The sequence below is a fragment of the Camelina sativa genome, chromosome 10, assembly GCF_030686135.1.
Source record: "Camelina sativa cultivar CO46 ecotype springtype chromosome 10, ASM3068613v1".
Classification (NCBI taxonomy): domain Eukaryota; kingdom Viridiplantae; phylum Streptophyta; class Magnoliopsida; order Brassicales; family Brassicaceae; genus Camelina; species Camelina sativa.
In genome coordinates this window covers 11,260,888-11,286,098 of record NC_141889.1, presented here as the reverse complement: position 1 = coordinate 11,286,098, position 25,211 = coordinate 11,260,888, and the positions used below count along the sequence as shown (strand labels likewise).

Sequence of the window (25,211 nt, the reverse complement as noted above, 5' to 3'; positions counted from 1 at the left end):
GAGAGACAGAGAGAGAGAGAGTTGACTCATGGCATAACTAGCGCAGCTCTCTAAATCTTGATCCTATATTTCCTCCCACACGACACGAGCTGTTTATTCTTAAGGGGTATTAGTAACTGGAGAAGAATTTAAGGGATAAGTAGCGCTTGAATCTCTCTCTCTCTAATGGTGCATGCGTCGTGTATATAGAGCTCCGCACGTTCCGGCCACAATCGCAAGGTTTTAAAACTTTATGTAACTATTAAAATATATATTAATATCACCCTGAAATTCTCAAACGCAGTTTTGAAGAGCGTCACAACACACGATAATGAGTTTCTTCTGTTCAATAACTCAATCTTCACACTAACAAATCTCGGTTCAAAATTTTAACTTTATTGTTTTTACAGAAAATGATATATGAGCACAATATATTCCATCAATAAAAGAAGAAACAATGAAATTAAGGTCTTCTGTTTCCTTTAGTTGATTACTGAAATTAAGAAGCATATACCGCAATGTAATCATAACTCTGCTTTGAGTTCTCTAACCAAGAAAATGTACAAATACATCCTCCCTAGAATGCACAAGTATTGTATTTTTATCCACAATTGTACACTTAATCAACATATAATCGCTTCCACGCAATAAAATGAAACCCAACTAAAGAAGCCCTCTTTTGTTTGCAAACCTACAATAGTTTCCCAATAGTATAAATTTCTCATTCTATACGCAAATTCTTTGCCGAATCAGATTCCATGGATCTGTAATCATCTCGAACTCTAACGGCTCTCCAGTCAGAGTCCTCTTTTGTCTGTCTCAGAGCCATGAAGTGAAGTGCATCACTCCGAACCTGGTAAATGTGACAAGCCCATGGGTACGCGTCAGGTGCCGACCAAACCTTCTGTTCCTCAAACTCAGTCTGCTCCGCCAGAGACGTTGGCATGCAATAGACTGTGTTGAGCTCTGGCTCAACGAAACCAGCCACTGCAACACATCCAGGAGAGATGAATCCCTCAGGAGCCCGCGGATGCCAGATCGATACAGGATTTACGTAATCATCTAAGCAATTTCTCCACACCTGGGAGGGGAATAACAATATTATGTATCATGGTAAAAACACATACACAGGTTTGATTGGTTTCCGTTCTATCGTAATTTGGATGCTGTGCTCTTAATAAGACGGGTTCATGGTTAAAAATGTTGTGTGATTAAATGCAATGGATTCAGGGTGAAATTAATTGATGAGAGGCACCTACGAGGTCATAACCCACTGGAAGTGCAAACACTCGATTGGAGTTATTGTAAACAGCAGCAACATTTGGGGGATGGCTACCGACATGAGCTACATCACCCACTGACACGAATCTGGCAAAAACAATAATGACGAAAACTGTTTAAGTTTACACGGTTTAATGAGGAATGCAGCTACAGCATCACCGTTAGGGTACTACTAGATAACCAATATATAATAAATAGTTTTATTTTGGAATTTTAAATCTCTTTTGGCTTTACTTACCCCTCTGGACAACTGGGTCTCCAGATAGTGCACACTCCTCCATCCTCCGAATCCTGAAAGCGAAAAAGGAAATAATTGTAAAGCAAACGTCAAAACAATTGATCTGGTGTTGAATTATTGACATCTATTGATGACAAGGGTTTGAGGTGTTGATCCTGGTCTCCACCTCCTAGAACAAGCTAGAACTCACAATTTTCGAGTGTCATCGAAAGAAATAAAATCTAAGGCAAGAAAATCAGAAAATTTCTGTCCTAACTGGTTGGTTGCACACAGATCAACCCCTTTTTAAGCTCAAAGATATAGAAAGGATTTTACCTGCTTTTTACACAAAGAACATCGACCTTTAGATTCTCGCTCACTACTCCATATTTTTGAGAAGTTGATACTATGTTTGACAAGCTTTCTATCATCTGAGACAGAGCTTGAAGAAGAAAGTTCTCTCGATTTAACAATAGCTTTGTTTTTGTATGTTTTTGAGTCTCTTCCATCAGCCTCATTCCAAGCAAAATACACATGCCTCTGGCTTGAAGGAACCTGCAATAAGAAGAAAGAAATTTCATTAGGTGTGTGTTACATTGGCACAAGCCTCTATACTAGCATAATTTACACTGGTTAGTAAGTTATGTGGAATATAAACTACAACAGTTAAACCATGCTTTAGGGTCTTTTACTATTATAAAATAGAAGACAAAAGCATATTTTGGAGTATTCATTTCAAATGTAATTTTCTCTTCAATTATAGCCAAATTAATTAATTAAAATATTAAATCTATAACTATATCTATATGTAGAGTAGGGATAGTAATAACCTTGAGAACAAGATTTTTCATGTTAGACTCATATGCTTTCCACATTTTGCGCACTACTGAACAGATTCTAACAGCTTGAGGTTCTAGTCCATCTGATTCTTCTGGCACGCTGCACTTTATAACCCGAGCAAAAATCTCTGACTTGCGAAAACTCTTGAGATGCAGTATGAGATGCGAGGGCCTTTGGCTACCTGCCTTTGCCAATTCTAACGCCATAAGTTCCTCCCAAGGCACATCCCACATGATCTTGCTGGGTTTCTTATCCATCTTATCCATATCAGAGCACTAAATATAAGCAAAAAGTCAGCTTATAATATAATTTTAAGACACTAATGGAAAACCTTCATGTGAAATCGTATTCTAGTTGGTTTAACCTGTAATAACACAACTCTCTTGTTGGTCACCATGACAATGCGTTTGTATGGAACAAGGAAATGCTCTTCGTAGCAATCAGACAAAGCGAATTTTGAGGGTTCCCTGAATATTTCTGTACAGCCAAAATGCCTACTTGCTTCTGCTAGGTGAAGAAGCATCTGCAAAACCATATAACCAGCATAATTCAGAGTTTCGAGCATGAGTGGCAAGCTTGACTAGAAGAATGTAAGTTTGAAGCTTGCTGTAATATTCTACAACATATTGCATAAGGAGACCTGAATTTAAAACTACAAGATTGAAATCTTAAATAATAGGGTAGTCAGACTTGTAGTCATGAAGTCTCACTAGTAGACAAGAAAATAAGCTGAGCCAGTACCTGGCCTATAGCTTCCTTCTCATCATATTCCCTGAGTATACCATCAGCATGAACAGCACGGGGATTTCTAATTCTCTCCAAGGCGGTCCTGTTGCTCAAAACCTCCAAACATCTGGTACAACTTGCTCCAATTCCATCAACAGTCAATGAGAAAAAATCTAATGCACCACTCACTGGTTGTACGATAAATCCTAGGAAAGCCCGTCCTACCCCATGGGCAAACCCTAGAATTCCATTTTGTCGAGCGCTCTCTACAGGCTTTGTAACAACTCCTGTTACCCCAAAGGCAACACCTTGTGCTAGGGCTTCTGTTCCTTGAACAAATGCATCACCTACACCGGTGATCCTCCTCGACCAAACCTGATTCATATTCAGACCTCTTTTAAGGATACTGCCAAAGTAATCATTTGAATATTATAGTAAGAAATATATACCTGTTTTGCCCGTAGTTGCAGGAATTGACCATCAGTTGAAAGCTCAGCAAACCCTTTGCTAAGAGAAGCTAGTGTTGAGCTAGTCATACCCAAAACATCTACTGAGAATATCAAATGTAAGGGATTGTGGATCAAATCTCTCCATATGCGATTCCCGATGGCTGGAACGATCGAACTTTTCCGTATAAACCGATCTCTGTGCATTACTCTCCTAAGATGGACCTAAATGTAGATATTGTTTTGAAACATTAGCAACATTCGCGCTCTCTATCTTTTAGAACTAAATTCTAACTACAGCAAAATGATGAAATAGCTTGTGGTGTCAGGCAATGAAACGCTTTTTAGCCCCAAGTTGTTCCATGATAGTCCAAGAAAAATCGTCTGCGCTACTTATCCCGTATTGGGAGTCGAGAGCGAACATGGCTTCTAAACGCACATGCTCAACAATTCATAATATACAACTAGTTCTCAGTTCTCACATGAACTAGACTCCTATGAAATGGAACCAGGTATCCCAACAATTAGTTCTATTACCAGGTTGTGCAGGAGGTAACGCCAAGAGAAAGATTATAATCACTATTTCATTTCATAAATGGGGAGTAACATCAAAGGAAAATCAATCACCTGAATTTTGAATGCATTTCCAACAGCGGATAAAATGGGGCTCCAAACACCAAGAATTCCGTGAGGCCTCTGAGCTGGCGCTGTTTCCAGTGAGACCTTTAGCCTTACCTCCGAAACATCTATGAGGCTGAAAATCACAAAAAAAAAATAATACATTAATTAAGTTTGGAATTGCCCGACTTGCATGCCAAAAGGGCCAAACAGTATGGACTTTGTCCCTGAGAAGGTATAATTCTATAGAAGAAAAGAATACTTTATATGTATCTCAGGATCAACTTGCGCGACACTAGAACTTTTGGGGAGACGGTCCATCTGAAGCTTATTGTAGAAGTCAGCCGACGCCCAAATGATAGGCTCGTGAATGTTTAGTCGCCAGGTATTATCTGTCACCTGTCAATTGAGTAGAAAATACATCATGTGCTTTAGATAGTATCTCAAAGTTATGTTTGACTCCATGGTGATAAACCTCACTAGAAACATACCCGTACATACACATATGGATACACTTGAATGCCATCAGTTTCTTCATTACACATTGTAATTGTCATCTTAAGCACTGGTTGATGACTATCTCCGGTGTTATCTGGTGCCAATAGTACTGGCATTAAAGTTAGAGGTAGCTGGTTATCAATCTGTAAATGGCCCAGAATGATTTTGAACCTGGAAACCATACAAAAGTATATTGATTATTCGGTTCCATCATCCCATCTATACATGAATACAGACATAAGAAGAAAAAAAAAACTTTAATATTCAAGTTACCTGCTAGTTCTTCCCTCATCATACCCAGTGGAGTAAGATACAAAAACTCTTTCAAGGTAAAAGTATGATAACTCTTTGGGTATGTGATCCACAAGAGAGATCCCCACTAGTCCCATTTCAATTATGAACTCCAGAGTGGTGGTTTTGTGTTCTGTAGGTGTCTGAGGAGTAGAATATCCATGATTCCCAACCGATGTCAAAGATATGATTTCGTTAGGACTCTGTGAAGTACTGTCATCATCGGTGAATCTAGCAATCTTGATATCACCAATTTCTTGCACATGAAAGTTCATTTCTAACTCCCTAAACAATTCAGAATCCACAACACCTTTTTCCATGTCTAGTTTGAAAACGTCAGAGCGGTGATCACTTTCAACCTTAGCATCCAAGAATTTCTGACCATAAGGATCTTCCCAAGCAAAATTTGCTGTTGTAAGGGGTTCCAACAAAACCCACGAATCTTCATCAAAACCAGATTGGCGAACACTGACGCTTTTGACAGTTGATCTATTTTCAATCCTGGTTTAAAAAGTTTAACAGAAAAGGAAGAGATAAGGAAACTGTATTGTTTCACAAGCATGCATGTCTGCTACTTGTAGAGAAGATACCTCATAGGACCGTTGCTGGGTCCAAGTCGAAATACAACTATAAAACGTGACCCTTCTTCAAATCCCCGTATCTCTGCTTTCACAAGTCTCCGTGCACCATTGTGACTCTTTAATACCAGAACAATTGTGTCCTCTCGAGTAACTTGAACGGGAAATGACCACTCTGTTTCTCTTAACCGGACCTAAAATTAAGAATGGCACAAGTAGATGATACATCATTAACATAAACAAAAAGAGATGCCCTTACCTCTCAAAATGAAAACATATGTGGTACCCAAGGGAAGTATGCATATGTTAAACCATCTAACAACATAGAGCATAATCGACTTGCATTGAAACTCAAATTTACTGCTACTAGAAGTCTCACTGGTTTGACTGAGAAATATCATGCTACGTGCCTCCAGCGGACACCTTAAATAACAGCTATAACCATTCTTTTGTTTTGTTTTTAAATCTCAGTTTTGCAACTCAGTAACTAAAGAAAAATATGGGGAAATAGCTAATGATGACGATTCTACAAGATAAGACAGCTCACCTGGAGTTCATCTCTACCACTTGGCTGGAAAACAAAGGAGACCCTCGAATCGTAAGCATGGAGTACTTTTGGTTCATCTGCACTGTTCAGTTTAATATATATGTCTTCACCGATCCTGTTGGTGAAAGTCATGAATGGTCGAACAGATATGATCTGAAAATAAATTTGAGTCAGTAAGTAATAAAAAAGAAGATCTCGCGCGAAGATAAAATGCTTGTTACCTTTGTAGGAACTGACTGGTAAGTGCAAGGTTTTGTAGATAAAAATAGCCGCATGCATTTTCCATCGGGATCATAAGCATCAACATCCAAAGATCCATCCTATTAAAATAAAGCCAATGGTCAGCGAAACTCAATTTTTGAGAAAACTAGTCAACTGAAACAAATTTATTTAATACATAACTGACCATGTCACCAAGAGCAGAAAGATCTTTTGCAGGACCATGTTGCTGATTGCCAAACTGAGATATAGACACTGACAGGCCCAGAAGTTTGAAATTCAAAGTAGAAGCAATTGTATGACCTTCATATATTTCTTCTTCAGTTACCTCCTCCAGGACTACTTCGTCATTCTTTTTGTTTCGAAATGGAAGACCAACTTTTCTTGTTTGCTTCTTCCCTGACAGATCCAGAAGTCTCAGAGTAAGTGAGGGACACCTCGCAATCGAAAACCAGAACGGAGCGTAGAGCCTGATCATCTTCGACAAAACTTTTTGCTGTTCATCGTAGTTTTGTTCCAGTATTACTTGAGCAACCCTGCTTGCATGTATTCAACAGTATGAGACCAAATAAACCAGTAAACTTATACAATTATAACACTTCAACAAAAAGAACAAGACCTTCCAGTGGCAGAACTTCTGAGTCCAATTGTCTTCGCAGGGACACCATTGGGGTGAGATACAAGGACAGCTTCCTGCCAAATTCAATAAACCTAATAAATATACAAGGGGGAATAAACGAAACGGAACACAAAATTCTGAAGGTGATGTAAGTATAGGTTCCAAACTTACATCCATTGGTAGCCACCCTCTTTGTGGCAGCAAAGAAAAATATAATTTGTTCCTTATATCGACACTATACACCTTCACAGTTTCCCCAGAGCCAAAAACACTTCTACAGCGACAAATAAAATGACCACTGGCTTGCATCTCTAGTACTGAGTACTCAGCTCCAAATGGAAGACAATTTGCTATAGAAAACGGTGATTTAACCACAAGAGTCCAATCTTGAATAGGATCCGAACGTATGTCCTTTGCAATTTCTGTTGCTTGGATGTTCAAACAGAACCACAATTTTTTATTTTCTCCAGAAGTACTGCTTATCTGAGTACAACATAGCAAGTGCTCAGATTCAGCAAGAGCCGATATACATATTTCAGACTCTGATTCACAAGCAGTCTCTGATTCCCCTGGCCTTGAAACCACAGAACTCCAAGAATATACATCAGAACCATCAGGCATTACACACTTCAGCTTCAGAACATAAGATGCAGACTGTGCCAATCCTGACAAGGGAACCGGCAACGTATCACCAGATTTCAGTAACCCAATTGGAATATCTGGTATTGAATTGACTTTAGACTGCAGGCAGAAATCCAATAGGAAGTCAGTATTGTTCTCCACCGAAACTAGAGACCTGACATTTACGTATCTGTTTCCATCCTGCATACTAACTTCACTTGCAACTACATCGTTTCCCAACCGCCAACAAGCAGCAGGTGCAGCATAATTCAGCCTCACTGTTGTCCAAGGACCCTCAATGCTAGGACTTACTTGAAGAAATCCAGATTTTTTTCCAGTGGAGGATTTGCTTTGGTCCACCACATTAGACTTTGCTGGCAACAGTATAGCACATCTTATTTTTCCACAGTTCTTTCTCTGATCCCCTTGGTTCATGCCCTGCAGGAGAACGGAAGGCAATTCATTACCGTTTTAACAAATCATTTTATTTTACTCTCCATAATGTGTGAACCCAGTAAGCCGAGAAATCCTTTACATATGCATGTAAAGATAGTAAATTATCATATTCTACACACTGATGTCTAAATCCCGACACAAAAGACATGCCAAGTTAAGGATTTTTTACCGTGGTTTCAGTTGTAGACAAGTCTAACCAGACAAGGTCATTGGCATAATTGTGCTGGTGTAGGTTGTCCTTCATATATCGTGCTATCTGCTTTAAAGGAGCCGAAAAAGTCCCAACAGTCGCACCTAAATCGTTAAAACAAAACATCGATTTATATACCAAAAATAAAAGAAACATTTCAATTCCGATATATTAGCACGTTGATATACAAGCCACAAGAACTAAAGAAACGAACCTTTTCCAACGTCTGTCACTATTAATTCCAAGATAGAGTCCTCCTGGGAAAATAAAAGAAAAATACAGTTAAGGCCGCTTCAACCCTGATCTTGAATGCCAAACCAGTCAAAATAATACTCATTATACATGTTATAGTCTAAAGTTATACAAGAGAGGGTACAAGCACCAACATCAGAAACTAAGATTTCCCAAGCTACAAGCAATGCATTAAAACTGTTTCTGCTTTTCTTGGATATTTAAAGACGTACAATGAATATCTGTGCGACCACAAGTAGTAGAAATACAAATAGAATGGTGATGGACATTAAAATCCAAAAAGAGGACCATGACAATTAAAAGAAACAGAATCCAGCAGTATTTAGGGGATACAAATTAGTTTTATGTGAACAAAGGATGATATATGTCATGGAGGAGGGAGCATACCAGAGATTCAATTCTGAAGAAAAATATTTCACTCCAGTTAACCACTTCCAGCTCAGAGGATAACATATTTGAGACACTTCCACAAGTACGTGCACTTTGCTGACGAAGCACTGATTCAACAGGGGAGGTCTGATTGGGAGACAAGCGTATGATTCCAGTGTATTGATGAGAAGATAATCCAGAAGTTCTTGGAAGCTACAAACATATCATAAACGAATGTAAGAAAACAAGGTTACTCCACATAACACCTTCTGCAACGCTTCTATGTAGAAAAAAATATTTCATAAACTCAGTAGAGAGTCACAAGGGGTGCAAGCCAAAAGATAAAAGAAACTGAAAGCACATGGCATCAAATAAACTCATCCTTCCTATAGCAGCATAGACAAGTAAAAGAAGAGGAAATAGAAGGAGACGCAGGAGAACCAGGGAGGTAGAAATATGTATATAAAGGTGCAACAACACATGTTATCATTGTTTTTAAGCAGAAAGGTACCTGCGCATCAATCACAATAACTGTAACCATTATTCTAGGGTTCCTGCATAGGTCTCCTCTGAGGTGAGAATCCAACATATTGGTCAAGACAGGAACTTTTACGGGTCTTATGTCCCCAGATGGCATCTTTACAATATCCTTAAATCCTTTGATTTCAGTTGCTCTGATATATATATCCTGCCCAAGCTTGTTTTGTGGTATTATGAAATAGTTTTTCTTCTGGTGCACCTCAATGACAGATTTTCCATTGTCAACTAGAGGAAATGCTCCCTGTAAGAAGTAGCAAACGTAAATCAAGAGAGAAAGAAGATATGACTCCTTTAAAAGAGAAGGTAAAACCGAATAAGTCTCCTTCACCAAGGAAGTGGCACACAAGAACCAAAGGAGAAGTTCTCACTCTCTCTTTATGGTATTCATTGACGTTGCTAAGACTGTTCCAACTAGAATACGCCTGGATAATTGTATTAGCATTTGAAACTGAGACATTCACATTCAAGTCCTTTGTCGATGTCAAGCGTAACTGAGAAACCGCACCGAAGGATCTAGGATTGAACTGGTACCTGCAACCCGATGATGGAACATAGCCATTATATACTTCACATTCGTCGGACTATATAACAAACAGAATAAACAGAGCAAGTCACCCGCTTCCCAGAAAGGTTTTAGACAAAAAACATTTTTATACTACTGAGTCTTAAAATGGCACTGTATTAAAAATAAAACCTTAAGAATGCGTCTGCAGGCTCAATGAAAGGCTCCCATGCTTCATATTTATCATTATATGACCTGGCCGCTAAGGAGAAGTTGATGGTTGAATTTGTGTAGTCGGTTTTGCCAAGTAATCCAAAACTTATATTGTTCAAAGATATGTTAACCAATGGAACCATCTGCAAAGTACATAGATACACCGTTATTTTTGCGCAGATAAATATGCCACACATGTTTATTTGGTTTTCTTACCAGTCCCCCGTAGTCATCAAAAAGTGCAGCAGAAAAAGTCCCAATTTCAGCATGAATGACCATGTTATCAGTCCCCCCAGGCAAATCCTGGTCTGCTAGCTTTAACGCAAATCTCCTTGGTGGTTTTTTCAAACCACTACGGACAATAAAGGTCTTCAACTCATTGCCTATGCTCCATATACTAAATGGTTCTGCCCTCTGCCAGAAATCAGAGGTATCCCACAAACTATCTTCAGCAAAATGATCACCAGCTACCATATCGCTACGAGCGCATCTTAATTTGGTGAAATCATATGGTTTTGGAGAGCCTTTACATGCAACACAACCCATAGAAACAAAACCCGGTGGTGCTTGAGGCATCCAGAAAGATATACTTTCTACTCCCCTGTGTTTCTTGACACGTCCAACAAGTTGGAAATCAACAGGGGCTCTGAGGATCTCTTGCTCGGTAGTATCATGAAGAACCACACAAGAGTTTGGAGGTTCATACCTACAAATTCACCCAAAAAGAAATTAACATCCAACTTGCCACAAGAATAGGATGCACAAAAATGAAATAGTACATCATATTATGACTTACCCACTAACAGCAATATCTCCAAAATAAGCCATCCCCTCAGAAACTATTGGTCGCCATACTGAAACTTTCTTTTGCGAACCTGAGCCCCTATTCCACCATATCAATTCAAAGGTGGCGACAGCTTCAAATCGCTGAGCAGAGTTAACAGAATTTAGTAACTGTGGCTGTGTGGGCTGAATATTATCAGGAGTAGTACGAACATCCACATAGCTGGATTCTTTTGGCAAGACTCCAGTGGATCCAAATAATATATGACGTAGCTCATATGGTCTTCCTACTAAGTTGAGAGTAGAGGGATCCGCAGGTAAGAAACTGCCAATACAATTATCCACACGCCAAAATGCTAAACTTGATTGAGAACTGCATTGTAAACAAAAGCAAACATAAAAATGTCAATCATCAACGGAGGAAATTACTTCAAACTGAATTGAGAAGCATAGACGTACTACAATGGTTATGGATATTAACCAGAATCAGAAAAAAAAAAAAAAAATCAAATGAACAAACAAACAAATTTCCACATTTAGCACCAACTAAATAAGCTAGTGTATTGGGTAAGAAAAGAAAAATAATCAGAAACCTAAAAGATTTAGAGTTCTAAAATCCTGTTTTCATTTGAGACTGTCGCATATAAATCACATAGACACAAGGCAAAACAACCTATGCGAAATGTCAGGAAAAACAGACAGTAAGCATGTTCGCACATGTCTACACAAGGTTGGGGCATGCATTGTGTCCATGCATGTGGAAATGAGCTACTCGTAAAAGTGAGAGGTTCGTAGCAGCATACATATCTGTGGAGCTGATAGCGATACAATCTCTGAGAGAACAAGGGGAAACAGAAGAAGCCAGGATGCAAAAGGCAGAGGACAGTGAAGGCGGCATACTTCCACTAGATACCACACAGCCTAATGCCACATAACCCTTTGGTGCTTCAGGGAACCAAATGGAACATGAATTATCTCCTTCATCTTTGTCTAAAGGTGACCAAATCGGTTTGTAAGATAGAGGCCTCTTCACTCTCATCAAATTGGTGTTGACAACAAGAACCCCTTTAGTTGGTGGCTTGTCCCTGCCATGAATACACTAATTAATTAACTTGAAAAGGCTCTTACGTAACCAGTTATATAGTATATTCTAGAATGGTAGACTAACAATGGTGTCAAATAGTCGCCAAGACTTGCAAAACCAGGGGGTGGATGGGGTCTCCAGAATGCATATATTTGATCTGTATAGGGATCTGCATGCAATGTAAGTAATAAGTACCAGGTACCAAAGATTATGTGAACTGAAAAATTTAAACAATAACTCGACATACTCCTGATGGTCCCAATTTTATCAAACTCTGAGCAGACGACAGTCATTTTTCTGGATGTCATCCTTAGAAATGATAAAATATCTTCTTCAACAGCTATAAACAATCTCAAGATGCTGAATGAAAAGTTCATAAATATGTTTGAAACTGAAAGGCGTATGTTAGTCTTCCCAGAAACACTTGAATACTTTACAGAGGTGTCAAAAGGTTCCAGAATTTTCACTCCATTACTCTCCATGGTTAGACCCAACGTATGAGCACTCATTTCAATTTCATCATTCTTTATGACAACCCTGTACCAAAAAAAGACAAGGAAAGATGGAATTATAGACAACAGATGTGCAAGACTTTATCAAGTTTAATGCAACTAATCATGCTTAAATTTCAGCTCCAAGAAGATTATCACAGAGAAGCCACAGACCTGCCATAAGCATCCAACTGAGCATGCAAAAGTTTGTTGGAGAGTAATGGCGTTTTAACTACGTCTTTTGATGTGTTGTAGAAAGTAAGTTCTGGGCCAATAGCCTGCAGTAGAGGAAATGAGCTTCAAACATTTAAATGGAACTTTTCTTGGCTATATAAAGAAGAAAGTTGGCCACTATACAAACCTGGAACTCAATGATCAATTCCATGGACCTCTCTGTTGAGGTACTGGGAGATTGAGAAATCAGATCTTCCTTCCTCTCAGAGTCTTGTTGTGGGGCTTTATGATATACTTCCAACTCAACCCCATCCTCTCTCGAAACAGAATAGCTGCTATAAGCTCCCAAAGAGATACATGAATCCAAGACTTGGCCATTCTGGATCAGAATGAATAAAGTGAGACAAACTAAAAGGACAACAGATATAATTACGAGTAAAAGTTTTCTAATGTAAGAACTTCTATACCTTAAAGACTATATTTCTAAATTGCAACCTTTTCCCACTTCCTACATAGATAATAGGCTCCGTACTAGGTGAAGAAAGGATGCCTCCATTTCTATCTTTCAGATATAGCGTTCCACCATTACCATCATAAACAAAGTTATCAAATTTCTCATCCTCAACGATCAAAGGACCCAGAGGGGAAAATAACGCTTCAGCAGTTTGTTGCTTGTAGATAGACTTATCCATGATAATTGCGTCGACCATATTAAGGTTTTTATCTTCTTCACTTGATAGCACACTGCCTATAGTAGGGACAAAAAACTCTACTACGGCCAGTAGAAAATCCAAAGCTACAAGCAGCTGTGGCCTTTGAATAGAAACGGAAACAAAAGTTGACAACTGACCAAATTGCGCATCAAGAGTGAGCATCGAAGGAAAGGGTCTAATATCACTCTCCTTGGTTACATGTGACTGAGTTAATCCCTGATCTTCATCAGTCAGAAAATGTGACTCTTCAAAATCTAAATCTGCAGGTCTTCCTACAGCCAGTCTGAACTCTTTTCCAGTTCCTTCACGGTTGTCAATAACACTGAATCCCTTCAACGTTGCAGTAAGGAAACCCTCATCGTGAGTATTGGATTTGTAGAGAAGCCAGCCACCAGTGATCTATAACCATACACGGAAAGAATTTTTCAGATGTTAACTCAATGTGCCATGAGGTTGTTACAGCTGTGAAATCCCTTTGAGATTAATAAGGTACATTTCTAGGACAATATAGACCATGAAACGAGAAAATGGTAACCAAAGAAATATGGAAGATGTAGAGCCCATAGAACAAGCACACGGATGATACCCGTAACTCGAAAAGAATTACACAAAAGGCTGATTTGATAAAGCCATGTCTACTAAGAAAAAGCAAAATATAGCGGAAATAATTATTCTAAAACCTTTCTGGGGTACCAAGTGAGGCAATTCCTCATAACTTACAATTATCAATGCAAAGTAATCCTTCACACTCGGCCCTCTTGTAAGAACTTAAAAAGTGCATATGCTCCCAACTTCTCACTAGTTGGTATTTACTTCTATCTCTCCTATATGCATCAGCTATGGCAGATCTACTAAACATACTCGTAGACAAAAATGACAAATGAAATAAACATGGTACATAGAAGCGGACCTGTACAGCGGCCAACGGTGCATCTCTTGCTGTCCCAGCATACAAACACAACTCCACCAGATTAATGACAACAGAAACCTTCATTGAAATCCATGCATCACCTTTTTCTGTTTGAGCAGCATTAGAATTCTCAGAAGTAAGATTTTCAGGTAACTTTCTTGAAGATGTCACAACATCACCACTCAATGGTGGCACAGTATGTGGAAGCTCAGAAATATTAGACTGTGCACACTCTGTCAAGATCTGGTATTCTCTATTCGAGAGTGCTGCTCTTAGTTCATCTATCTGATAAAGCAGAGAATTTCGAAAAAGCATGAGTAAAAAAGTATTACGCTACAGACTGGATATAAAACATTATCATTACCTCGATAGAAACTTCAATGTTTGGTGTCTGATGCAACAGATCTCGCAGAGATCTGTTAATGGTTACAGAAACCCCCTTCACATCTTGAATTATGCTTTCACCTATTTCAGCTCCAGAACCAACATTAAGGTTGATATCCATGACCTTAGTTAATGTTTTTTGGTCCAACGGAGAAAAAAAATTAGGAGAGGGTCATAAAAATTAAAATTGCACAAAAAAAGTTAAAGCGATCAACAGAATAAATCATGCTCCTCCCAATAGACAAAAAACAAGAGTCCTCACCATTACTTTCATAGTTTCAACGTGAACTGCGTTCATCTCATTTTTGTCTCCAGCAAACCACTGAAAGGTATTGCTCACAGTTATATGCACAATATCGAGCTTCAGGTAACTGCCAAAAAACAAAAACAAAAAGTAGAGAAAAGTACATCAACCACTCTGATAAGTTATGAAAAATTCACAGGACCATTAATTGTTATAACAAAAATGTGTAAATGGAGAAAAAAAAATAGGTGGGTAAGGAAAATCAAAATCCAAGCATGAACTTACTCAGGGCTATCAGTGTGCCGAGGCATGACAATTATGGGCTTCTTAAGAGATAGATCTAACTTAAGAGCAGGAGATCCTTCAATTTCGCTAGTCGTAAACCACTTCTCTGAGTCCGTAATTTGATCCTTCATCTTGACAACCCCTTTTGAATCACTTGGCACAAGCCCCATAAAGTATTCAGCAACCTACATTGTGGAGACTGAGTGTAAGAAACAAGACAAAAATTTACTCGTATCTATGCAGAGAGAATGAACTACCTCTTGAATAAAGCGATTCAGATAAACAACGCGCACTTCAGAAAGTTGTCCAGAGAGACAGTAGTCGAAACCTTCATAATCTTCATCAATGGTACTGAATGATGTAAAAGCCAACTAGCAAAAAAAAAAAAAAACAGAAAGTAAATCAAGACAGAAACTAACATCTATCCCTTCTACATAACACATTCAAATTCCACGAAGAGAAAAGTGAAAAGAAACAAACAACCAATACCTCAACAAAAGAAGTTCCTCCAGGGTCTCGCATATCACAGATCCAAAAGTAGAGATGGTCGTCCGGAAGGCTGTCATCACTGATTCGTAAATTTCCAAGACTTGCCGTAATACTGAACGAGTTTGGGAAGACCTTCAAATAAATGGGTATCAGCATAGAAAGTGCCCACTTAACTTATGAAAATTTACTATACTAAAGAAACGAGAAGAGTTGAAGTTTGGAATGCAATTCAAAGAGCATGATCACACCTTAATATCTGTCAGCAGATTGTCTTGTGATAATGTAGCAAACTTAGTTCCATTCTCATTCATTAGGAATATCTGCGCTCGAGCCATGTTCAATGCCAAGTTGAAAATCATTCTAGATTTCCCCTTCCCTAATAAACCCTTGACAGCTGCATCCCTAGAAACTTCAAATCCATCTCTTCTTGGAGAACTATGCTCTCCAGCTACCGGAGAATTGTCCTCAAAAGATTCACAGCTTGGATCCTCAACATTGATAGCATTTACAAACTCCAAAATAGCAAGAATTGTTGGCCTTCGACAGAAAAACGATAGTGTAGCTAAAGTTACCATAACCTACAAACGTCAGCCAAAAGTTGAGTGATTTAGTAAGCCTTGACTTTATAACAATGAATAACTAAGATCTCCGGACTGGAAGATGCAAAAGCAGAAAACTATCAACCTGATTATCAATGTTATCATATTGAGGTGACGTCTGATGGCATATGACTATCTGAGCCTTCACGAAACTATCCAGCGACTCAGTTGTCTCATTCCTAGTGATATTCTTGTTGTCGACAGGGAGCAACCCATCAATACGACTAAAACTAGGGGTCTTGAGAGATGTATAGTCAATGGAGTCAACCAACATTTCTGGTGCTTCATAAAAATTTTCCTCTCCTTCACTGGTAGTAGGATCATTTCCTTCAGGGCTCCTGCTCTCAGCATCTTCAAAGAATGGGACCACTTCTGAAGACTGAATAAAGGATCTTGCCAAATAACAAGACTCATTTAAACCAGAATGGCTCACCAAATCTTCTATTTCCAAAGATTTTAATACGGTCCCAATAAACATATCAGTCCCTCTCATCGAAATTTCAACCTGGTTCCACAAAGACAGACATACTTTCAGCAAAAGGAATAAGAAATGACAAAAAGATAATTAAGAAGCAAACCATCTTACCTTCCCACCTATGGCCCTAAACTCGAACAATTTTCTCTCTCTGGCAAGAAGCACCGCCATGAAAGAAGCATCATGCTATATAAACATATACTCAGTCAAAGTATGTCGCAGCTAACAACTAGAAATTAATTTATAGTTTGTCTTTACCTGATGACCATAACTGAAACATATTTTGAGTTCATCAAGCACACCGGTTACAAATACACTCTCCAACTTAGATAAATCAAAAAGATCTTTCTGTTCTGTTTCTGACTCCTCACTGTCAGATGAAGTATCAGAAAGACCGGCTATGGGAGCAGAACCCTGTATATTTGGGTGAAATTTAAAACTTCAATCAACAAAATAGCATATCGTCAATGGAACTTTTCACAGTAGACGCCCTATATATAAGTGGAAGTAAAGTTTAATATCTCCTATCAGTCAAAATTAAATTTACCGAGGCCCGATAGACAGCACCCTGCAAACGGCTGTGCCATGTTTTTCTGGAGTCTTCAGAATCAAACATCAATATCAATGCATTTACATCCTCCATAACCTGATAGGAAGAAAAATAAAAGCTGCAGAGCCAAATTTTTATTGAATTTTACAATTAACAGAATGAGATCTTAGACCTGTCACTGATGATAACACACAATCAAACATAAAAAGCAGGAGCAAACTTTCCCTGCATGTAATGAGTCAAGTAAATGAGAAGCAAACCTTCTCATTGACCCGAGAAGCATTACGAATGGACAAGACATGCTCTACTCCTCCAGCAAGCTCCACAGGAACTTTGTATATATGCTTCCCCCGTAAGCTATAAAAGATTTGTTAAAATATTATTAGATAAGAAGGAATATGACAAACAATGAAACGAACAGGTGGAATTAGAAAATGAATCAAAGCAAATAGAAATTTTAACTGCTTGATCAAACAGCATACAATTTTGGGTAATGAGTTCTTACACTAGAGTTACAAACGGAGATCAATGACACTTTTAGTGATTTTTCAGTGATACATGGAGAGCTAGATAAGCCCATTCGATACGACAACCAAGAGCATACCATTGATTTAATTTTCGAATGGCTCCGATAACAGAAAACATTGAGTACAAAAAGGCAATCATGCCGTACTCTTCCCACATGTTGATTCTCGTATTTATATACCAATAGGTTTTATTACAAATAAGGGACTTGGTCTTCATTGAGTTTGTACAGGCCATTCATTTTATCCAATCACCTAATCTTTAAAGCCGACTACCATAGCCTAATTGCAAGAGTTGGAAACACACCTGGTATACTGCTTATAAGATTTTGAGCCAGGACTTTCGAGCACGTAGATAAAAGGACCAACTAAGCATAAGTACCGCCGCTGCCACGTAGCTTCTCTTCCCTATTCATGGAATTGACAATGGGATAGGTAACTAGTGTCCAAGTAGACAAATAGTTTGCAACAAGGAAATTGATTCTGGTAAGCTAAAGGAACTGACCTTCCAGCTAAGAATAGATAACCACCCCTCGAAATCGGCTTCCTCCCATGGACGAAGAATGTGGGAGCTCTCATCATCCTTAGTTTGGAAGATTTGTGCGACTTGCATCAACCTATGGTATCGAGCCGGTGAGAAGTGAAAGCCTAAGGACGGTAGCCGCACAGCAAGTCTGGTTGATGGATACGATGGGTTTGGTCGACGAATCTACGCAGCATAACAAGCAAAAATGTTGCTACAGATCTAAAGTCTGAATTTTTTACTAAAAATGTAATTGCCAGATGTCTAAAATTTACCTGCTGAAGTTTTAGGAGTACCCCACACTTATCAATAACTGGCAAGAAAGTTACACTGCTCTCCGTGCCAGAACCAGAAGATCTTTTTGAGGATGATTGTTTCCAGGAGTAATCACCATCAACAAGTAAAGCGGACACATCACTCAAAACTAGATCAAACTGTAGATACATATCCATTTCCTCTGTCAGTTCATGCTTATAGTCATCCTGCAAATTTAAATACATAGAAATTAGAGAACCATTATTAGAAGATATTTGAATTATATTGTTAAGCCAACACTTTTACATTACCTGGGAACGGATGACCAAATTACCCAAGTCCAGAAGAAGCTTTGTAGAACGATGATTATCAGGACGAAATTCTGTTGGAATTGTTATTTTGGGTGCTGCAATATCTAAGTCTAGCAAAAACCTGGTTGTTTTGTACAACGTCATTTACTATAACAAACATGACATAAATTTGAACAAAGAGCATATGGGAGAAGGAAAAGACCGTGAATGATCTTTCAATGCTCTATTCATTCCTTCTTGTGCAGTGCGTCTAACTTCATCAATCGTTGACTGAGAAGATAAGTAAGAGGTTATAATGATTAGCGTGGTTCTCCATGGGTAATTGAATATAAGGAAAGTTCAGAGATTTAATTCCAACAGTTTCTAATAAGCTGCCAGGAACCATTATAAACCATTGTAGCTCAAGTGCAAGGAGCAGGCTCTACAAATAGTTTTGCCATTTTCGTCACAATTAATAAGTCAGATATGAAGTATTATATTAACGTCGTAAGCTTCAGTTCCAGTTTTTAAAAATAGTCGCATGAAATTCGATAGTTCAGAATACCCAGGTATCTTGTACACTATTAAAAAGTAACAGAAATTGCTACCTAAGATCCTAATTTCATCATGATGATAACCAAAGATAGTTAACAGGCTATATAACCCTAACATGCACTAGTGTTTGCCAACTGTATATACCATAGCACATAATTAACACACCTGTACAGCAGCTGCAGTTTCCAAAGCTATCGTCTGGCTCACAGCGGTACTGCTTTCGAAGAAGTTGACAATTCTATCAATGGAATCCTTTAGATACTGCAGATGGCAACACAATCAGACACATATTTGTTTTTTTTAAAAACAATTTTTCCTCTGAGAGAGGTCACATACAGTCATATAACATGGAGAAGCTTTTGCAACAAGACTCCAGTCAACTTTAGCATCAAAGGGCTTATAACAGAAGACAGCAAGTATAGAGTGAGAGGCAGGCGCACTCTGCAGAGAGAAAGACATTATTAAGAGTTATAAGATGTCGCTGATAATATATTACAGCCGGTAAAACGAAACGAATTCCACGTAAAAAAACCTCAGCAAGTAGACCACTAGGAGATGACAAGCGATATCTCCCTAATTTAATGTCAGCGATCTTTGTTTCTGGGAAAAGCTTAATGGAGCAATTAAGACCTTCACATGATAACTCAGCAAGGCATTCCTTCTCCCCATCATAAAGTTTTGAAGCACTATGCCTCATCTGCACCTCCAAGAAAGTATGGAGAGCATCAGGTTTTGCGTTGTCGATACTTAATTGCTCATCACCTTCTTTGTACCCTATGACTTTGTTTAACCGTTCCCAATCTTCGTCTGTGAATTGAACAGATTCCCCTTCACCTTCAGACACTTGAGTCGTCCTGAAGGCATACATACAAGAAACTTGAGAATAAATTTTAGGAAAAGGAGTTGGGAATTGGGAAGGAACCAAAGTAACATTTACCCTCCAAACGGCCACCATGAACTTTTAGCCTGTTGCTTCTTCGAGTAATTTTCTGCCTGTACCGACCTCTCAACAAACTTGTGCGCCAACATCCTTTACAGAAACTCAAGGAACTTAGCCACAATTAGAAATAATTAACAAAATTTCCTTATTTCTACATCATATGAAGCAGAACTCATGTACTATGACATATAAATGTAAAACAGAGAGTCTTGGATGAAATTAATTGATATTCTTGGACGCAACTAAAATTACTATTATTATATCTTACCTCCATTGCAAAATCACTTCGGAATCAAGTTCCCGATCAAGGGCCTCGATTTCTTCATCATCATCAACAACTATTCTACTAATATCAGATTTCAGCAACGAAGCATAATGGGTAACGTATCTCTTCCGTAGACGAGTGTACTTTAAAACATGCTCCCATGACATTCTCCCGCTGTCATAAAAGTAACAATCTCAGAAATGTAAACAAAAACTGATGTAAGGAACTGCAAGGAAGCGGTTTCCACAACTAATACAAATTACACAGGAAGCCAGCGCCGATCAGAAAACATATATAAAAATATAGATACCTTGCTATCTTAATTTGTTCTGAAACAACTCTGTAAGCATATTTCCACCAAGATTTTGCATCGATTTTCACTGGAACAGATGGACGGTAATGTGCATATTTCAAACGCTGATTAAACGCAGCAAAATTATCAGCAAGTTTCATGACATCCCTGTATCCTCCCTGAGAAGAAAGAAAACACACAGAGACACAATCAAGACCAATGGGGACAGCCAACTATAGATGGGTAGAAGCATCGAATGTTTTGTTTTACCTTTGATAAACAAAGTGTCACATCATCTAAGTTTACATATGCCTTCTGCAACGGTTGAGCAGTATTGGAAGATTCGTTTGCTTGAGACTTAGAGTACTTCGCATTCCCTGAGACAGGTTGCAGAATATAGAAATGCTTTCTCGTGAGGCAGTCAGCTGGCTTACCATCCTTTGTGCCAAATCTAAAAATCTAGATATTTTCACGCACCCAAATTTAGATTTTGGGTAAGAGACAATGGACATATAATTATGTTTCCACTATATATACATGACTTTGCTTGTCAATACCTGATCCCACTCAAAAGGAGTTAAAACCTCCCATGGTTTGTCAATATGCCATGTAGAGATGTCAGAATCAAGATAGAATGCAAGCCGATCAAGTTCAACAGACTGAAAAAAGGCAAAAGCAAACAGTTATGGCGAGAAAATATAAATGTGACGGACCCTTGGTTTTGTTTCTTGGCATGGGTATTCCTTTCTCAATGCAGTCAATCCAGATATTAGTTCCGTACAAAGACTACTACATAACACTAACCCTTCAAGAGAAAGGTCCAAGTCAGTCTTCTTCTGGTACTTACTACACCCACATAACCTCAACTTACTAAACTAGATTACAATAATAAACTACTTACTTACAAGCAGACGTGCATGAGAACTTAACATAAAACGCTTATAAATAAACAAAACTAAGAAACTGAGGGACCTTAAAAACAATGTAATCCACAAGACCAGAAATGTTTGTGCCAGTCAGATATTGATGAACAAATCTATACCTTGTGGATGGACTCCAGAGTCCCACCAGTAATAAAAGTCTCCTTTCCACTCTCATCAATGGTTACAGCTGAGAGTTTCTCTAGTGTAACACCAGCTGAGAACGGGTGGCCAGGATTGCTGCACATACAACATAAGCTGTTAATCATACAAATGGGTAAACAATCAAGAACAAGAAAAAAAAACTTCTGTTACAATTTAGTTACCTCTCTAGATCCTCGTATCTTATGTGAATATTTGATATTGACAGCTTCAAATTTCCAACTATTGTGTTGACTAATGATCCCATCCATGATTTGTTCTTTAAAGAGAATAAGAAAATATGGTTGTTAGTTTGGTACAATATTTCTCCCCATGTTATCTACTACGAGTAAGTAGCACTAGCCACACCATTTCAGTCTGCAGTCGACGAGCTCTTTCTACTAGTTTCGTTTCCATTTCCTATTTACCACAAAACAGAAATTGATTCAATAACTCAAAGTAGATAATGGAATATGGTCATAACATGAGCAATATATCTCACCCGTATTAGATTTCTTTTTGCCTCCTGGATAGAATCTTCACTACGTCTTTCAACATCAGTTGCGGGTTCCGCTAATACAAATATTCGGTCAAGATAAACCACTACAGGCTCCTGTCCAAGCCTGGTCCATGGTACCTAAACGATAATTTTAAAACGTATCAATAAATGGGTCTAATTGAGTGTAGAAATCCATCGGAAAGTGAATTATTGAAGAGATCTAGGCCCAAAAAATGATATTAACCCTAAAAACAATAATTAATGCGTGAAATTGAGTAAGATCACTGATGGAGACCATGACAACAAGTGAAATACTATTCATGAGCGAATGGGGTAGACAAAAGAAAAGATAACTAATGCACTCAAGTATGCATTCTTTAGGCTAGATAAGATCGGAAATAAAACACACACAACACCTTGAGTTTCACTGATCCAAGAAATCCAGCTTTAACCCTCACAGGTAATTTCAAAGCATTAAGTGCTTCTGGTTTAAGTTGCATATTTTTCAGCTCTACATCTCCTGCGAAATCAAGTAAAACCAAGAGCTATATTAACAAATGTCCGAGAAATATAACCACACTTACATTTCAATGTGATTAGATTAAAAGCAATTTCATTGAAAGGGATATGCTAAATCCTTCTTTTTCATTCAGTCATATGTTCTTCGTTGTAACTGTGAGAGGAAACTAGGCAATCATGAAATGAATAACCAGTATAATAAACCATAAAACAAAGCTATAAAGCATGCACGCAAGCGGGATGTCCCCGTCAAACTAAACAACACTAATCCTTTAATTATACTCCCACTCGTCTGCCAAAAACCCAGAAGTATGACTATTTGACTTTGCTTTCAATATCTACACGGATATAACTCGGACTAAACCCAATTCCAGAAAACTAATTAAAATCCAAGTGTAGGTCTTCAAATACGTTGCGAAGTCGCATCACACAAAATCTGACCAGTACTCACATTCGTTAAAAGGTCAAAATCGCTCTACTCAATAGCACATTTGAACTCCAATCCAGACAAATTACACAAATTCAAAGAAGAAAATAGAAAACAATCTGACCTTGCCAAACACTGATCTTAAGAGCTTCCTTATTCAATCCCCTCACATAGTTCCCCAAATACCTTTGTAGCAAGTACGCTACCTGATCTTCCAACATCTTTGAATCCTGCAAATCAAAATTCGCACAGTAATAGGGAAGAAGAAACAACAAGTCGAAATCAAGTAAATCGTGTGATATAGAAGAGACGAAACGCGTGGAAGGAAAATCTCAAGAGTTCGATTTCGATCGGACTAGAAAGGGCAACGAAGGAGACGCATGTGGGATCGTTTCCTCAAGAGCACGCAAGAGGCGGTTGGAACTGTGAAATAGTCATGACTCATGACTTGGGGGAGAGTTACGGGCTCTCTCTCAGTTAAAAAGGAACTTATAAAATATCTTTTGTTGATGACGGTTTTGCTGTGTTTATTAGTTGTCGACATAAAAGAAAAAATATAAAATACTAATTAGGGATTGACCTGAGAACTAAACTAAACCGTAATAATTCAAATTGAACCGGTGATATTTAGTGTGAAAGCAAACCAAAATTCAATTATAATATTATTTTCTTTTGTCGGCAAATTCAATTATAATTTAACCGGTGGAGAAATTTTAATACAAATAAACTAAACCGAACACAGATTTATGCAACCGAATTGGATAAATCGAATGAACCAAATTTACTAATATATGTAGTTTCTACGTAACCCTAATACGCTAATAGTACTAAAGTAGTTGATGTTTAAATTTTCTACACATAAATTATGAAACTAATAATTTTTTAACATTTTTGAAATAAAAACATCGTTTTATTATTTACTAAACTAAACACAATTCAACCAATAATAAAATAAATAGCATACTACAAAAAGTACAAATAGTCACACAAAATTTCTAAATGAAAAATAATACACTTGACATAAAAAATAAAGACATCAATTAATTTGACACAAATAATTTTTCTAAAATAAACTAAGTTATTACATGATTTCATGGGCTCTTCTAATTTTCGACGGAGCCTCTCACTATTTCACGTTGAGGTCAAAATTTTTGTTTGGGTTTTGCGATGTATGATAGGACATGATTTCAAGGATATGATTTTTCTCGTAGACTATTTAGATTTAGTGAAGATGGTTATCCGACTGGGTGACCTTCTCAACTTATCTCGAAGACATCAAGATGGATATGAAAGAGTTCTCAAATTTCTCGTTGACTTTGATTTCAAAGAATGCAAATATGCTCACGACAAGTTCGTATTCAACCGGATATGATTACTTATGTAAACACTTATGTAAACAATTCGTCTCCTAATTGGCTCATTTGAGTTGATCTTTTATGTTTTTGTTATATAAAAAAAAAAACTATGTTATTACACAAACATCATTTGTTTTATCTAAATTTGAACCAAACAAAATTAATGCAGTTAGGTGATCAAACCAAAATATAATAGTAAACTTTACATTTAAGTACACCACTTAATATGAGACAAAATATTTTTCCTAAAATAAATTAAGTTACTAAAAACATCATTTGTTTTGTCTAAATTTGAACCAAACGAAATTACACACACTTAGGTGACCAAATCAAAATATAATAGACTTTACATAATTTTCCTAAAACAAAATAATTTACTAAAAAAGGTTTTATCTAAAATTTTAACCAAAGGAAATAATTACAGTTAGGTGATCAAACTTAATTACCGGAAGATAGTTGTAAATTGTAATGTGTTATGAATTAGCTCGTAAGACTTTAAAAATAGTTAAAATTGATAAATATG

General features: G+C 37.7%; 1 protein-coding gene and 1 long non-coding RNA gene across 2 annotated transcripts; one reads left to right on the top strand and one right to left on the bottom strand.

The window, feature by feature from the left end:
- Positions 1-500: 500 nt before the first annotated feature.
- Positions 501-23,858, bottom strand: LOC104718635 (uncharacterized). The gene is made up of 63 exons (XM_087469082.1): positions 23,458-23,858; positions 22,804-22,907; positions 22,391-22,525; positions 22,258-22,308; positions 22,074-22,168; positions 21,870-21,987; positions 21,385-21,486; positions 21,098-21,286; positions 20,846-21,006; positions 20,539-20,709; positions 20,268-20,360; positions 19,863-20,184; positions 19,667-19,771; positions 19,496-19,591; positions 18,999-19,066; positions 18,797-18,917; positions 18,506-18,712; positions 18,213-18,416; positions 18,015-18,115; positions 17,444-17,540; positions 17,181-17,279; positions 16,892-17,047; positions 16,745-16,819; positions 16,244-16,663; positions 15,808-16,137; positions 15,560-15,691; positions 15,328-15,441; positions 15,071-15,255; positions 14,804-14,912; positions 14,522-14,665; positions 14,158-14,442; positions 13,002-13,646; positions 12,722-12,913; positions 12,535-12,638; positions 12,117-12,406; positions 11,954-12,038; positions 11,589-11,870; positions 10,799-11,158; positions 10,219-10,708; positions 9,982-10,145; positions 9,656-9,818; positions 9,259-9,528; positions 8,766-8,960; positions 8,341-8,383; positions 8,106-8,230; positions 7,031-7,918; positions 6,860-6,933; positions 6,428-6,776; positions 6,243-6,341; positions 6,022-6,174; positions 5,487-5,668; positions 4,879-5,397; positions 4,599-4,776; positions 4,370-4,506; positions 4,117-4,243; positions 3,493-3,714; positions 3,059-3,418; positions 2,682-2,840; positions 2,308-2,592; positions 1,814-2,032; positions 1,499-1,551; positions 1,239-1,347; positions 501-1,060 (listed from the first exon to the last, which is right to left on the bottom strand). The coding sequence occupies exons 1-63, from the start codon at positions 23,552-23,554 to the stop codon at positions 701-703; spliced, it is 12,567 nt and encodes a 4,188-aa protein (XP_087325208.1). The 5' UTR covers positions 23,555-23,858; the 3' UTR covers positions 501-700.
- On the top strand, positions 955-1,649 carry LOC147935997 (uncharacterized). The gene is made up of 2 exons (XR_015568452.1): positions 955-1,092; positions 1,210-1,649. It is a non-coding gene; the product is annotated as an uncharacterized LOC147935997 (long non-coding RNA).
- Positions 23,859-25,211: the final 1,353 nt, after the last annotated feature.